At 32.7% G+C, this 17,030-nt stretch overlaps 1 protein-coding gene across 19 annotated transcripts in view; it reads right to left on the bottom strand.

Annotated features, from left to right (window-relative positions):
• BIRC6 (baculoviral IAP repeat containing 6) overlaps positions 1-17,030 on the bottom strand; it is a 285,301-nt gene that overhangs the window by 124,819 nt on the left and 143,452 nt on the right. For all 19 annotated transcript variants that reach the window (XR_011646085.1, XR_009181110.2, XM_058278359.2 and 16 more), the window contains exons 35-43: positions 15,980-16,195; positions 15,198-15,381; positions 14,418-14,573; positions 12,879-13,012; positions 12,086-12,239; positions 6,416-6,532; positions 4,213-4,367; positions 3,503-3,629; positions 826-936 (exon numbers count right to left, since the gene is read on the bottom strand). Coding sequence is in view for 17 of the 19 variants with exons in the window: in XM_058278359.2 (XP_058134342.1) it covers positions 826-936; positions 3,503-3,629; positions 4,213-4,367; positions 6,416-6,532; positions 12,086-12,239; positions 12,879-13,012; positions 14,418-14,573; positions 15,198-15,381; positions 15,980-16,195 (1,354 nt within the window). In the remaining 2 variants the exon portion in view is untranslated. The remainder of the gene's footprint in view (positions 1-825; positions 937-3,502; positions 3,630-4,212; positions 4,368-6,415; positions 6,533-12,085; positions 12,240-12,878; positions 13,013-14,417; positions 14,574-15,197; positions 15,382-15,979; positions 16,196-17,030) is intronic.

Here is a 17,030-nt window from a genome sequence, read left to right as displayed (position 1 = left end):
TTTGTAAAATGTATTTCAAATAAAAAACGCAATAGCCCCGTGGGACAAGAAACAATTTAAATAACTTTATCAATGTGTTAGAGTTTACTGCTTAATGACGTTAGTCATGAATAGAATATGGCTAAATTCATCCACCTGCTGTGCCATAACCTACAGATGGAACAAAGGCTTCAATTGACAATGGCTAGACTTTGCTCTCTAATTTGATCATTGATCTCTACCTTACAATGTATGACCACGTATGACCTTAGGATATGCAAAGATACATAAGACACTAAAAATTCCTTTCTAGAAAGTTCAAAAATTATTTTACTAATTTACCTTAAATGAAAATAAAGTGAGGGGGCAGTGAAATAGAAAACTTATTAGGACATTAGAATCTGTAAAAAGTAATTATGATCAGTGACTATCTTACATGTGGGAAACAAAAACCCAGGAATCTAATTGTTCATGAACATTATACTGAATATATGAATATTAAATGAATTAATCACATATAAATGCAAAGGCATTTTAAAAGAATGAAAAACCAATATAAAAATATAGACTAATGGCAAAAATTTGATTTTGTACTCTAAAATCAGTTTCCTTTGAATGAGGAGGTGATAATTTGATTTTAAATTGTGATGGGCACGGTATGAGAATAAATATGAGAATATTTACATTACCAAAGTCAACAAGCACATAGAATAAGATATCTAATAATAAATTCAGAAGGAACATGTTCAAATATGAAATACAATCATCTTTACAACTATTTTACTTCTTGGAAAAAAAACAAAATTAAAGTAAATATCACAGATTTAAATAAATTTTTGAACTTACAATTAAGCTGCATATTTGTCATGAGTGTTAGGCTATGAAGCACAAGGCACCATGTCCGGAGCAAAGTATTGGGATACCAAGCTAGCACTGTGAGAAAGCTAGTTATTGATGCTATGCAGAAAAGAGAAAGGGAAAAATTTTTTACTCTGAAAAGGTAAGTGTTCAATAAGAATTAAAAGCCAAAAAGAGTAAATTAAAAATAAGACATTATTTCTTCATATTAAATCATTAACTAGTATCCTCGAAATATACAAATGAAGAGCTCCCTATTAAATACAAGTAAAGCATTAAGAGTCAACAAAATTTTACATTTAAGTTTAAAGCTCAATTCATGACACGGAAAATAACATCTTATCACAACAAATTTGTGGTCTTAACATTTCTGTTGTAACGTAATTTGTGTACCCCTGAAAATGTTCACATTCTGCAAAACCGAAAGCTGAAAATAATGGGGAATACTGGAAAAGATGTGATGGGTGGACCTTCACAACCAGAGCACAAACCCAAAATATAATTAGGTAACCTGAAGAGCCAATATAGGAAGCAATCCTGGCAGTTGGAGAAGTTATTCAAAATGCATGAAAATAGTATGGTGGACCTAGTTCTCAGATCATAGGCTTAAAACACCCTTATCCCTATATTGAATCAAGGATCCTTGGAGATAAGGCTGACTCTAGGCCTAGAGCAGAAAATGTAAAGCTGAGCCTGAATTATCTGTCATATCAAAGGATAACATAAAAACAGTCATGTATTGGGAAACGGACTTTGGCCCAGTGGTTAGGGCGTCCGTCTACCACATGGGAGGTCCGCGGTTCAAACCCCGGGCCTCCTTGACCCGTGTGGAGCTGGCCCATGCGCAGTGCTGATGCGCGCAAGGAGTGCCCAGCCACGCAGGGGTGTCCCCCGCGTAGGGGAGCGCCACGCGCAAGGAGTGCACCCATAAGGAGAGCCGCCCAGCGCGAAGAAGGGAGCAGCCTGCCGAGGAATGGCGCCGCCCACACTTCCCGTGCCGCTGACGACAACAGAAGCGGACAAAGAAACAAGACGCAGCAAAAAGACACAGAAAACAGACAACCGGGGGAGGGGAGGGGAGGGGAATTAAATAAATAAAAATAAATCTTTAAAAAACAAAACAAAACAACAAAAAAACAGTCATGTATTTTAAAAACAAAAAAAACCACAGACCTGAAAAAAATTATTTCACTATCCACAAATGGTACAATTTCAGCAATAATAAGCATAACAATTTTAAGAGAGAACAAGTGAAATAATTTTAAATCCATGAGCTCAAACAGGTACTTATTAAAGAAATTAACTGGTCCTTAATTGGAGACTCCTTGTGAACTCACTCATTCTGAAGACTAATTTTTTAAAAGGTTCAGAATTTTTCCTGCCTTTCTTGGACAAATTACCTCAAGGCAACATATCAGCAAAAGAGAGGAAGCTTCTCTGTAAAGAAACATTTCAGCTAGTAAGTTGAAGAGGATCATGGAATGAGACTATCATTTTGAAACCCCTAATAAGTTATTAATCGGTCTAAGCATTCCAAAATCAGTTATTGTTAATATCATGAAATGGGGGATAATCTATGAAATGGCCTTTAATGAAAAACCCCAAATAAGATCAAGCCTTTAAATCTAATTAACAATTTCCAGAAAATACAAAGGATAGCAGAGAGATGTAATCACCAAGAACCAAGACCCAGAGAACCAAGAAAAACAAATGACCACATTTCTTCAAATAATGACTTTGAGGATAAAAAGGGCACTGGGAGAAAACCTACAGAGATCAATAAGGACTTAAAACCCATAACTAACTGAAATGATTGGACTTTATTTCAATGTTTCAAACTTAATATTTTGTAACATTTAAGACAATTGGAGATTTGAATATTGACTGTATAGAGATGATAAAGAATTTCATTTTTACTCTTCTGTCTACTCTTGTCTATGTTTAAAGTTTTTCACAATAACAAAGTTAAGACGGGAACAAAATTTACAATTATTATTAATAATATAATGGAAGAAGTGGAAACTTACTCATTAGAGCAAGCTGGGTTGGTGCTCATAGAACACAGATAAAACTAGAACCATGAACCAAACAGGGAGGTCACTAAGGTTGGAAGCAGACCAAAAAGTGACAGCATGCAAGATATTGGATATACCTCCTCAGGGAGAAAACACTCTGAATAAACACTCATTTTCATTTTTCTTAAAATGACTCCTACAGTCAGAACTAAAAGCTAGTTTATTTTCCCTGTTGAAGGACATTTACTTCCACTATTTCCCACATTCTTGCATCTGCCAAGATAATATGAACCTCAGCACAGGAAACTGAAAATCTTACACAATTTACCAATTTCTAGGAACTAATTTACATTTTAAAAACTCCTCTTGCAGCTGAATAATTATAAATGAGACAATATTTTAAGGAAATATAAAGATTTGCAGAGCACAGTAAATTTTTAGTTGCAGAGACAGTAAGATGATATAGAGCAGAGAATAAGAGTTTTCATACTCTTTCTTGCAAATTCTTAAGTCATTGTGTGAAAAAAAAATTTTCCACTAAAACATTAAAACCCAATGATACACATGGATTTGCTATATTTCAACAAAATGGGTACCTTTTTAACTTATTATTTTTACTATGTTAATGATTTTTCTCTGATAAATCTTACCTTGATTTAATGAGATGACAGGTATTCGATTAGCATTATATAAGAAAATGTCTGCTCCATTCTCTTTGTTTCCTGATGAACTAGAATTTAGGCTCAATGTGAGCCACAATTGGAGAAGTGACTCCAACTGAAAAAGAATGAAAATTGATGGGGAAAACTTTACCTACTAATACCATTGACTTATAAAGTAGTTAAAATGGGAAGTCTTCAGTTGTATCTGTTACTAAAATAAAAAGTTACAAATAAAATTTTACTTATTGTATTATGAAATGCCATTTTAAATAAAAATCTTTTATTTGAATCCTTATCAAAAGTAAATATTTTTTCTATTAAATACTTCTACTTAATTCAATTAATTTAAAAAGCAAGCATATCTTAAATTTCTTGTTGAAATAAATTTTTAACTCAATTAAAATTTGTAATTTATCTAATACAAACATTTCTCAAAATTAAAAGAGGGAGGTGATTTAAGTCTTAAAATAGTCTATGTATGCATATATAACATAAAGCAGGAAATAAAGAACTAAAGCTTAAAAACAAAACTAAATGGCCCACCGCTGTGGGTCTGTAGTTACAAAATTTCCAATATTCTTCTGAGTTTAATAAAGAAACCATTCCTCTCAGGTAGAGAATGCCCCTCCCATTTATCTTCATCTTTACTAGGCTAATGAATAATATGTAAACACACACCATTTCTCCTGAAGTCATACCTGAACATGATGGACTTGAAGCATGGAGAAAAGTTTGTTGAAACAAACATTTAACATTGGGACAGACGATAATTGTATAACAAGCTGATTGGTTTGATTCGTTACTTGTAAACTCCCTAGAAGTGAATCATCTGTTCCAGTAGGAGACTGGGATACTGAAAATTAAATAGTTACAATTTTGTACACAAATTATGAGAAGACATATTAGTTGGCCATTATTATATACAGTTAAGTAATTTTTTTAAATTTTTAAATAAAAATTGCATTCTTTAGATGGTTCAATGTTATACTACAATATTTGAAAAAAAAAAATTTAAACATTACTGGTATGTCAAAAATACAATCACTAAAGAGAAAAGCCCCCAATTCAAAGGACTGAGCTAACAAATGACTCCCCATCAATTTTTATTTTCATTTTTTTCTAATTAATGAAAGATAAAAAGTGTAGGGAGGAATGGAAGAATCTTGCCCAATAACTGAGAAGGGGTTTTCAGAATAAGCTAGAATTTAGTTCATTGATTCTTAACCTTGACTGTACATTAAAATCACTTGGGTAGCTTCTCAAAATTATGATGTCTAAGTCAACCACCAAAATAAATTAAAAGAGTATATATTCATGGGAAACAGAGACACATATGGACGTTAGGCAAAGTATTCATAAATGTAGAAAATTATATTTAAAAACTGACCATTCAATATAGAATAATTGAAAAACAGAATATTAAGAGAAGCAGATACCAATTGCAAAAGAATCTTCCAGTAAGTTATTTTGAACAAAAAAAGTCTAAAAAAGTAAAGGGCTGCTTTGAACAGGACTAATTTGTCTGTGATCAAGCAAAAGTTGAATCCTACAAAATGGATCTCCATACTACATGAAAAAAAGATAGAACAAACTTAGTATACCAATACTAACATTATAGAACACTAGACCATCCCTTCTGTTTTTCCTTTTTTTCTATACATTCTAAGGAAAGAAGAAAAAAATGAAAATGACATACTAAAAAGAACTTGGTTTAAAATAAGGAAAATCTAAAATCACCAATTTTATTTTATTTTTTTTAATGGGTTGTGGATTCTCATAGGAGTAAGACATTATGATCTTTCTGGACTCTACTGACTATCTCTATCCTTTACTAATTCTGCCTCTGGGAATTTGAATTGTTTCTCAGACCTACGATAAATAAAAACAATACACTCCTCAATCTTCCTCTTTGACAGTGCTATCATAACTAACTCCCATTGCAAGAGGAGATCTACCTAAGTCTGGTATTGTATCTAGCAGGCCACTTGTGGAAAACCAGTCGACCCCATAGTTTTATATATTTCTACGATAGTAATTGTGCAAAAAGGCAAAGTTGAGAATTATGACTGAGACCTCATGGCTCACAAAGCTAAAAAAAAAAATTATCTAGCCTTTCACAAAAAGAGTCTACCTTCCTTTACTATAGTCATGATTAGGTAGTAAGTCCACTCAATTCTGTGATTCAGTTAGCAGGCTCATTTGGCTGTCAGAATAATGTATTAAAGATACTACTATAAAAAACTTGTTTTAGGGAAGTGGCTGAGGCTCAATCAGTAGGGCTCCCGTCTACCATACAGGAGGCCCTGGGTTCACATCCTGGGGCCTCCTTGTGAAGGCAGGCTCGCCCACATGCTGCAGAGTGCTACTCCACCCCCAAGTGCCACGGAGAGCCCACTCAGCAAGGTGACGCAATTAAAAAAAAAAGGGAGACAAGCAAAAAACACAGAAGAGCGCAGCGAATGGACACAGAGAGCAGAAAGCAAGCAAGCTGCAAAGGAGGGAGGGGACATAAAGAAAATAAATACAGACACAGAAGAACGCACAGCAAATGGACGCAGAGAACAGACAGCACGCAAAAAGCCACGGGGAGGAGGGGGGCATTAAAAATAAACAAACCTGTTTTACGATAAAATCAAGTACAATGCTATGAACTCCAGAAAGCTGTGCAGGTTTCCCTATGAATTTCATTAACCACACTGTAGTATAATAGCAAAGATATAAATCAGAATTTTGGACAAAAAATGGAAAGTATTTTGTGCCCTGCCTGCCAGTCCATTTTCCTATGTTTTAATTTGTTTCTAACAAGGAAAGGAAGAGAGATACTCACAAAAGATGAGAATTTCAAGAAATCAAGAGACAAAATATTAACTGCAGTATTCTAGCAATGAAACTTTTACTTACATGCAGGAGATGTATTTGTTAATGCCTGTAAAATGGAATCTGCTTCTAGGGTAGACATCATTTTCAACATAAGTTCTGCTTGCTGTTCAAGACCTACTTCTAAGCGAGCATCTAGGGCTACAAAAAGCAATTGAAAGGGAAAAAAAAGAAAATTTGATTATTATTATTCATGAACTATTTCCTACAATAAAATGTCGGCATCTAAACTCAAGAGAGGGTAAAGAACACATCCCCATAGAGGAATGACCAGGCATGGGGTAACAGTAACTGAGCATCTGTGCAAAGGAGTTTACAGATGGGAGAGTGGTTACATATAAACAGAAGTGGATCAAGTGAGTAAATTAATGATAATGGAAGCAAATAAATTTAAGGCAAATGAGAGTTAGGTGTCTCCCTATCACATACAAATATATCCAAAGGGAGAATATTTATTGTGGGAAGATGGCAGAGTAGGGGACTCCATGAATCAGTCCATCCATCAAAATTAACTATTGAACTGGCAGGAACTGACAGATTTCCATATTCAAATGAATGAAGGTGAACTCCTACAAAACAGAAATTAACTCAAAATGGATCAAAGACAAACATAAGAATCATTTAGAAGACCTATAAAACTCCTAGAAGAAAACATAATGAAGTATCATTCAAGTCCTCTATTTCTGTATTGATCACCTACTTGGATGCCATCCATTTTTGAAAGTGGAGTATTAAAGTCTCCTACTACTAAGATAGAACCATCTATTTCTCCCTTCAAATCTGTCAATATTTGCTTCACAAATTTTGGGACTTTACAAACTTGAACGACATTCTAAACCAACAAGACAGAACAAACATATATAGAACATATCACCCAACAGCAACAGAATACATATACTTCTCTAGTGCACAGGACAGGCAATATCTTAGGTAACAAAACAATCTATGTAACACAGAGATCAAACCATTATCAGACATGTGCTTTCTGAAAATTTTCTCTCATTGTGTAGGCAGCCTTTTCACCTTTTTAACAAAGTTATTTGAAGCACAAAAGTGTTTAATTTTGAGGAGGTCCCATTCATGTCTTTTTTGGAGTTTTATACTTTTGAAGAAATTAACGTTCAGAAATGGAGTGAGCTGATGACAGCACATATCTGTGATGAAAATGAGGGCCACTGAGGGTATACTTTGGATGGATGGTACAAGGCAGGGACCATATAACACAGTGAACCCTGTGGTAAATGATGGACTGTGGTTAACAGTACAAATACAAGAACAGTGTCTCATAAACTATAATTAATATACAATACTAACAATGGTGTTAATAATAGGATGGTGTAGCAGTTTGGTATAATTGATGAATTCCAAAAGAAATATTAGATTATGTTTATAATCTGATCTGTACCTGGACATGATTGAGTTATGATTAGGGCATATAAAAGGCATGGCAAAGAAGAGAGTTGGGGCTTTTATTGTTGGAGTTTTGATTTTGGAGTTTGATGCTAAAGACTTAAACTGGAGCCCTGGGAAGACAGCACACAAAGGAAAGAAAAGCCAGCATCAGAAAGGAAGGAACCTTGAAGCCAGAATAAAACAAGCCCCAGGAACATAGGAACCAGGAAGCCTGAACCCTTGCAGATGTTGGCAGCCATCTTGCTCCAAAGAGACTTTGTTGAGGGAAGTAACTTAAGCTTTATGGCTTGCTATCTGTAAGCTCCTACCCCAAATAAATTCCCTTTATAAAAACCAACCAATTTCTGGTATTTTGTATAAGCAACCCTTTGGCTGACTAACACAGACGGTTTGTTACAATAATACACCAAATACAAGCTATGAACTATAGATAGCAGTAATACTATGAGAGTGTTCTTTCATCAATTGTAACAAACATGTCACAACAATGTAAGGTGTTGGTGGTGGGGCAATGTATGGGAATCTTGTATGATACGCATGATTGTTTTCTGAACGCACAACCTCTCAAAAAAAAACCCCTAAATTTAAAGGAAAAAAAAAAAATCCAGTCTCAGTAAAATAAAAAATATTGAAATACATATATCTTCTCCGACCATGACAGGATGAAGCTAGAAATCAATATCAGAGGAGAAATGGAAAATTCACAAATATTTGGAAATTAAACAATCTACTGTTGAACAACCAATGGGTTAAAGCTGCAATCACAAGGGAAATTAGGAAAGATCTGGAGGAACATGATAACGAAAACAGAACATACCAAAATTTATGGCTGCAGCAAAGGCAATGCTGAGAAGGAAGTTTAAATTTCTAAATGCTTATCTTAAAAATAAGAGTTCAAATCAGAGACCTACCTCCAACAGGGGAAACTAGAAAAAGAAGAGCAAAGTAATCCAAAAACAAGTAGAAAAAAAGAAATAAAAGATTAGAGCAGAGATAAATGAAACAGAAACTAAAGAGTTGGTTCTTTGAAAATAGCAACAAAATCGACAAACATCTAGCTAGAATGACAAAAAAAGAAACTGGACATAAATAACTAAAATCACAAATGAAGAGGGGAATTATAAGAGGATACTATGAACAACTGTATGCCAGCAAATTATATAATCTAGATAAAATGGACAAATTCCTAGTCATACAACCTATGCTGACTTAAGAAGGAATATACAATTGCAAGAACCAAATAATCAGTAAAGAGACTGAATAAGTAATCCAAAACATCCCAACAAAGAAAAGTTCAGGAACCAGATGGCTTTGGAGGAGAATTTTACCAAACGTTCTAATAATGAATACCAATCCTGTTCAAACTTCAAAAAAGCTGAAAAGGAGGGAACATTAACTAATTCTATGATGCCAACATCACCCTCATACCACACCCGATCAAGATAGCACTAGAAAAGAAAATAACAGACCAATATCTTTTATTAATATACATGCAAAAATCCTCAGCAAAATACTAGCAAAACAAACCCAACAGCTTTTTAAAAGAATTATACACTATGACAGGTAGGATTTATCCCTGGTATGCAAGTGTGTTTCAACACAGAAAAATCAATAAACATGATACAAAACATCAACAGAACAAAGGAAAAATACCACATGATCAGCTCAAGTGATGCAGAAAATACATTTGACAAAATCTCACATGCCTTCAACATAGAGATCAATAGAATTGAACTGAGAGTTCAGAAATCAACCTTCATGTTTATGACCAAGTGATTTTTAACAAGGGTGCCAAGTATATATGGGGAAAGAATAGTTCCTCCAACAAAAGATGCTGAGAAAACTGATATCCATGTTCAAAAGAAAGAAGAAGGACCCCTACCATACTTCGTATGAGAAAATCATCTCCAAGTGGATCAAACACCTAAGTATAAAAAACAGAACTATATTCCCAGGAGAAAACATAAGGAAGCAATTTCAGGTCCACGTGCTAGACAATGCTTTCTTATACTTTACACACACAGCACAAACAATGGGGAAAAAAACCCAGATAAATGAGACCTCATCAAAATTAAAAACTTTTGTGCATTAAAGGATTTCATCATGAAAGTAAAAAGAGAACCTATTTAATGGAACAAAATACTTGAACACTACATATGGATAAATGTTTAACACCCAGAAAATATAAAGAAATCCTACAATTTAGCAATAAAAAGATAAACAACTCATTTAAAACTGGAAAAAAGACTTGAATAAACATTTCTCCAAAGAAGATATACAAATGGACACAAAGGACATGAAAAGATGCTCAACATCATTAGCTACTAGGGAAATGCAAATCCAAACCACAGTGAAATACCATTTCACACTCACTAGAATGGAGGAAGGAAGGGAGGGAGGGAAGGAATTACAAGTGTTAGAGAATGTAGAAATAGGAACACTCATTCATTGTTGGTGGGAATGGAAGATGGTACAGTCCCTGTGAAAGTAACATAATTCACAATTGATAAAATATGGAACCAGCCCAAGTGTCCATCAGCCAATGAATAGATATATAATATGTATACACATACAATGGAATATTATTTAGCTGCAAAAAAGGAATGAAGTTCTGATACATGAAGCAACATGGATGATCCATGAAGACATCACATTGAGTGAAATGAGCCAGGCACAAAAGGATAAATATGGCATGATCTCACTGAAATAATTAGAATAAGGAAATTCATAGTGTCAGAAACTAGAGTAAAGGTTACCAGAGCTGAGGTGGGAATAGTGAATGGAGAGTTAATGCTTATTTTATAAAGAGTTTCTATTTAGGGTGATCATAAAATTTTCATACTAGATAATGGTGATGGTACCACAACATCATGAATGTAATTAACAGCAATGACTTATATATTTGGATGTAGTTAAAAGGGAAATATGTTGTATTAGGGCTGTATATATGTTATTAGAATAAAATATTTTTTAAATCATAGGATTGTACAATACAAACAGTGAACTCTATTGTCAATGATGGACTACAGATAATAGTACAATTATAAAATTGTTCTTTCATTAATTGTAACAAATGTATTACACTAATGAAAGAAGTTAATAGGATGGTATATGAGAACTCTATATATGATTTTTCTGTAAACGTACAACTTTTGTAATTACAAAAAAAACAGATGTATCAACGTGAACTCAATATTCAACAAAGACAGATATAACAACAAAGGCACAAATATATATATATATATATAGCATATGTAACACAGCACACATACACATGCAATTCCAACACACCACATACATTCCGTAGTTCTACCAGTGAGAGGCCCTGGAATTAATCACCAAAATAGCAAGGAATAGGTTCAGCACCCAAACATTAGTATCTTATCCACACTCCTAAATGAAAAAGTTTGGAAAAACCAATCTTCTTAAAGAAATGGGCGATTCCCAGACTAGGGCAGGGAAAGTAAATAATAAATCTGGTGCATCCTGTTTTGCCAGAGAACAAGGAATGTTCAAAGAATGATGAGGACATGTAAAAGAGGGGAGACAAGTTTGAAGGAGACTGCATTGGTCAAATCCAGGACAATGTGAACATCAAAATAAATAATGATAATAAATTATTACTCAACAAATAAAAAACAAAAAAAGGAAACCAGGAGCCCATTCAAAAATAAATGAGCAAATTGGTGAGTTAAAAAAAAAAAAGTTTCCTAAGGCACAGACTATTTACTTAGTTTGTATTTTTTTCCATCCATATTTTGATGGAATGTACGTCCAAAAGTTCTAATGTAGAAGAATGTCAAGCTTTGTTAAATAAAAAACAAGAAAAGATACATAAAGTCAGACTAGCAACTCTTAAATAGTTCCCAATATTTAAAGTTCTCTGTATTGTACTTGAAACTTTTGAGTGTGACTGTTTGGAAAAAAAAAAACAGTATTAAAATTAAATAATTTCATATTTTCTGTATGAGAAAGTGAAAATATTTAATATGGTTTCAACCTGTTTATGAATAAAATACAAAGTTTATTTTTAAAGATAAGAAAAAACTAAATGGAAACATAATTAAAATATCATAGGCATTCTCACAGAGCCCACAGATTGATTTTGTTAGGCTTTGAGAGACAAACAAAAAGATGACCCCAACTGACTGACCGACACCTGTGACTGTCACTCATGACTTAGCTTCCACATACTAAATTCTCCTAGCTTACACAAGTCAAGAAACAAAGTATATATAAATTTAAGAAAACATATCATTTAGAATACAAACACACACTTACCCTGTGACACTGAAACACTAACAGTCTGTGATCCATTCTTCTCTGTGTTTGCTGTCGGCTTGGCTACAGGAATTCCAAGACCTCCAATGTAAGGATTGTAATTGTAGGTGCCATAATCAGCACCCCAATAATCATACCATGTACTGCTTATTGGCTTAAAAGAATAAAAAAAGTAAATTTTGATTTTTTTTCTCTATTCACTAAGAGGGAAGTTATGTATATTAATATATTTAAATCATCAAAAATCAAAATAAACATTCTCTGCATCCTATAAATTCCCAAAACCCACTTATATTCTTAATGATCTCTGGAATGGTAAATTTTTTCTTCATAATCTGTCAAATTTAAAATGCCTTACTTGTTTAGAACCTGAGAGAATTACTGTCTTACGCACAAAAAGAAAAGCATCAATATAAAGTATTCAGGGTATAGCTTCTTTAGAAAAAGCTGTGACTAACACAGAAGGAGAATCTAGAATAAACTCAACTTTGATACAATGTTAAAGGCTGCTTAAAATGCTGGTAATCCCTAACTATGCTTCCCCATCCTTATTAGTAGCTTTAATTAATATAAAAGAAAATATAACACTAGTAACTATGTTAATAAAAGTGTTATATGTTCTCATTATATTGTCCCATTGGTTGTTTTTTTTTTATTACTATAGTAGCCACAGCAATTTGCTGTATTTTGAGTACAAAGAATACATGGTTACATTTGATAATAATATGTGTATTTTCCTCTTAAGTAATTACTAAGATGAAAGCCATTAATTGCACAGAATAATATATCGTACCTTAAAAACTTTGGCTGCAAGAGGATCCTTTTCCAAATCAATATCTAAGGGATCAATATCAACTTCCATTAGATCTTGAAGCAGCTCGAGATCAATTTCTTTATCTTTTTCCAAAGAAGAAAGAGGAGGTGCACCTTCAAATAATTGAAAGTGATCACATAAAATTTAGCCAATATATTGCTTTTAATTACAGAAAAAACTATTTTGCTTGCACATAATGTATATAGTCCTACCGATACAAAAATCTCTAAATTTTGACATTTAACAATTAAGCATTAATAAGTATGCAGCTGTGTCACTCCATAAGCATGCAATTAAAACTGCAGTGCAAAGATATTTGATTTCCCAGGGAAAAAAGTCCACAGTATGAGCCTTTATTGAATTAAGTTGTACAAAGTTTGCTATTAAAAGTAACCATTAACATTTCTGGAATGAAAAAAATAAAAATATTCATTGAATCAATATTACAGGACACATTACCCACTATTAAAGGGAAAAAAAAAGATTAGGCTACAAAACTGCTTTGCAACTTATTTTTCTATTATGAATAAGAAATTACTTTGCTCTCAGATGTTTCCAAATTCTTAACTAGCTTTCTATCACTTTTCATTATTCCTGCCCTTATACTAAAAAAATATTTATAAAATGCCAGGTTCTTTTCTTGCATAAATGAAGGTTAATTAAAAAAATCTCCACCCTCCAAAAAATTAATTGAATTTGGAGATGGTGGGGAATGGTGGTGGTTATTACAGAAAATGAACAAACTACAACATAAGTGCTATCAGAGATATTAAAAAGTGCAAGGGAAACACAGATGGCACTATCCCCAATTCTGCTGGTTGTAATCAAAAAGCTTCTTAGAGAATTGTATGATTTATGTGAATCATACCATCACATAAACTTCATTAAGCAAATAGGAGGAAATCAACTTCAGATAAAGAGAATATCAGTTGAAAGTGGATATCAGTTAAAATATATCAGGTAAAAAAGGATAAAGAATGCCAGATGATTCAGGAATGACAGTTGAAAATGACTAGATTGTTTGGCATATATAGGGTAGTGAGTGAAAAAGACTCCTGAAAACTAAGGAGCAGCCAGGTTACAAAGAGTTTTGCATGCTAGGATACAAACGTACTTTTTATAAAAGAAAATAATTTAGATAAAACAAACAAAACAAAAGCAAAACACACCAAAGCCAACAACAAAATCCTGTTTTGTAGAAGAGACCTTATCTTATTATCTTCACCAATGCACATCTTTGTGTTTTCCAGGTTGCATTTTTTTCACATAGCCAAATTAAACTATAGAAAAATTACTGGGCATTATAATAGGATGGTAGTTTATTGTAATGATCATTCATTCAAAGAATCAGAGCAAAATGTATTTATCAGGAAGATAATAGATTTAGTTTCTAAGAACAAGGACCTAATAAAGCTAATTTTACACTTTACTAATATTTGTCATTTTGAAATACTCCATTTTCATTTAATAGACATGTCTGAAAGATATTTTAAATACAACACAATTAAAAAATGTTACCTGTTATATCATGTGTCAAAGGTTCATCTATAGTCTCTAGCAATTGAACTGAAGCCTGCTGAAGGGAGTCATCAGAGTCACCAGCTGTTGCACCTACATCATCACCCACTGTTACTTCTTCCATGGCTTCTGTGGCTATTGGAGCCAGCAATTCTCCTGTATGTAAGGAGACAGTCCTAACTGCTTTAGCAAATTACACACGACTTCCAAAACATATTAATACATATATTTCCTCTAGTTTAGAGAATGACAACGCACATGCTCTACCAACTCTTAAGAGTCTAAGGAAAATGAGTTCCCACCTATACAAGGAAATGACAGGAATCCTGCATTACCTTTAAATGGCAAAGAAACTGTTGGGAGAAAACACAAAGTGCTTAATTTCTACAAGTAATTATTTTAATAATTATATATAAAAAATTATATTCATCACAACAACCTTTAAGGAAAGAACCTCTATTATCCTTATTTTAAAGGTGAAGAAACTGAGGCACAGAAAGAATGACTTCTTTAAGGTGATATGAAAAACTAATATGTGGCACACTGCTGGTATTCATAATGAAGCAGACTGGCTCCAAAATCAAAGAACTTTAACAACCTCAAGCCTTTTCAAGGACTTATCACAATTATCAACATAATTAAATTAAAAAGCAATTTTAAATGGTTGCAACTGCTACAATGGTACATTGTGTGGGAGTTACAATTTCCTTTAAAGATTAATTAGTTGGACAATGACAAGCTAATTTTCACATACTCTTTGAAAAATAAATCCTGACAAACCTGCTAAAATATCCTGTAGCATACAAGTTAAGGAATACTGAGCCCAAGCACCACCCCAAGATATATCTCCTCTATTGAAGTCAGTTCCAACCAAAAGTAATAGAAGTCTTTCCAGTTGGGGTTCATTTACAATCTCACACAGATGAATAGTTGGCCTCGTGGCATTTGCAATGCGTGCAAGAACCTGTAATACATTTTATAAAATATACATTTAAATAACAATTACAAATACTTAAGGGTCAGGATAATAGTTAATAATGAAATTTGGTTTTGGAATCAATATATTACTTGGGATGAAATGCAAAAGAAATGAAAGATGTACATCAAACATTAAAATGTGGTTAAAGATCTGGGTTGAGAATAATTTCTATAAATGAGGAATTTAGAATCATTGCTATAATTTGATACTTTTTGTATGTTTCCTGTTTTATATAGGATTTATTTATATATTTTAGTATATATTTATATATATTTTAATATAATTTTAATTACTATAAAAAAGGTAGGTTGGAAATTGACATACAATACCACCTACATTTAAAACCTACATCACATAGTTTTAACTAGAGGAAAACAGGTTTATTTAGGAATAACTGGCAACATTTTAAAAAAATCTTTCAAGACACTGTTAAAAAAACTAAATAACTGCATAAGTAGAAAATAAAAGAAGCATTATTGCTGTTTATCAAAAATCAATTAAAAACTTCATACTTTCCTAATTCTTTTCCTTACCCTCTAAGTCTACATTTGTGAATTATGCCCTTTTTTTTTTTTTTACTTACCTTACAAATAAATAATAAGAGATCTGCATGACAGGTAAAATCCATGGAGAGGAGAAACAGAACAAGTTTTTGGACTACTGAGATACAACGCTCATGGGCCAGGGTAAATGGAAGTGGTTCTATCTCTGGACTTTCTTTTGTTGTGGTTACTTCAGTGTCTAAATTAGAACGGGACCATTCTGCTGTCCGACGTAACCGAATTAAATCCTTGAAGTGCTGCCAAACAGAATTTTACAATATTTAAATCAATATGTTCAAAAAAATACTTTTAGTACAAATTTATTTATGGGGAGAAACTATTCAGCAAATTTACTATTCCTAACAAACATTTCAGATAAGCCATAAACTTGAAAAAGATTATTACAAGCTATAAAGAACAAAATATCAATGTATCTTCAATCCTATTTAGAATAAGGTATAGAATATATAACAGAATTTCAGACAAGTAAATTCTATAGAATTCATTTTGTTGATATGTATCAATACATCTGAGTTGTTAAAAAAAAGTACAATGCTAACTTACAAATACAGTAAGAAATATATATATATAGAAAGGCTATTAGGCCAAATCTAAAATCTAAGTAAACATTACCAATATATCCTACATATAATTCATGCAAGATTAATAGTAAAGAATTCAAAGATTTTGCAAAACCTGGTGGAATAAGTATAGTATTAGTGGCTTAGATATAAATTTTATATTAGCGGCTAAATATAAATGTTATCTCCCAAATTAAAAAAAAATCAAATTATGCTTTTTAATTTCATTTATAAATCACTTGAACTTAATTTTAAATTAAAAAGGACATGCTATATTTTAGACTTTCCAGCACCACCAGATCCAAACCTTAGTTTCACTTTCTAAGACAGTCCTCAAACTTCCAAAAACATAACTAAGGGGAAAAACAGATGCCATAATTTATACTTTACATATTAATTTGAATTTTAGACCAATACAGTGGTATGTGCAATCATCATTCTGTATATTTTCAGTTTGTAATATGAAATATACAGCACCTTGTCAATGCCCTATTAAAAAAACTGTATGATT

This window comes from Dasypus novemcinctus, chromosome 17 (genome assembly GCF_030445035.2).
Source record: "Dasypus novemcinctus isolate mDasNov1 chromosome 17, mDasNov1.1.hap2, whole genome shotgun sequence".
Classification (NCBI taxonomy): domain Eukaryota; kingdom Metazoa; phylum Chordata; class Mammalia; order Cingulata; family Dasypodidae; genus Dasypus; species Dasypus novemcinctus.
The sequence above is the reverse complement of the archived record's forward strand: the minus strand, read 5'-3'. Positions and strand labels throughout refer to the sequence as shown.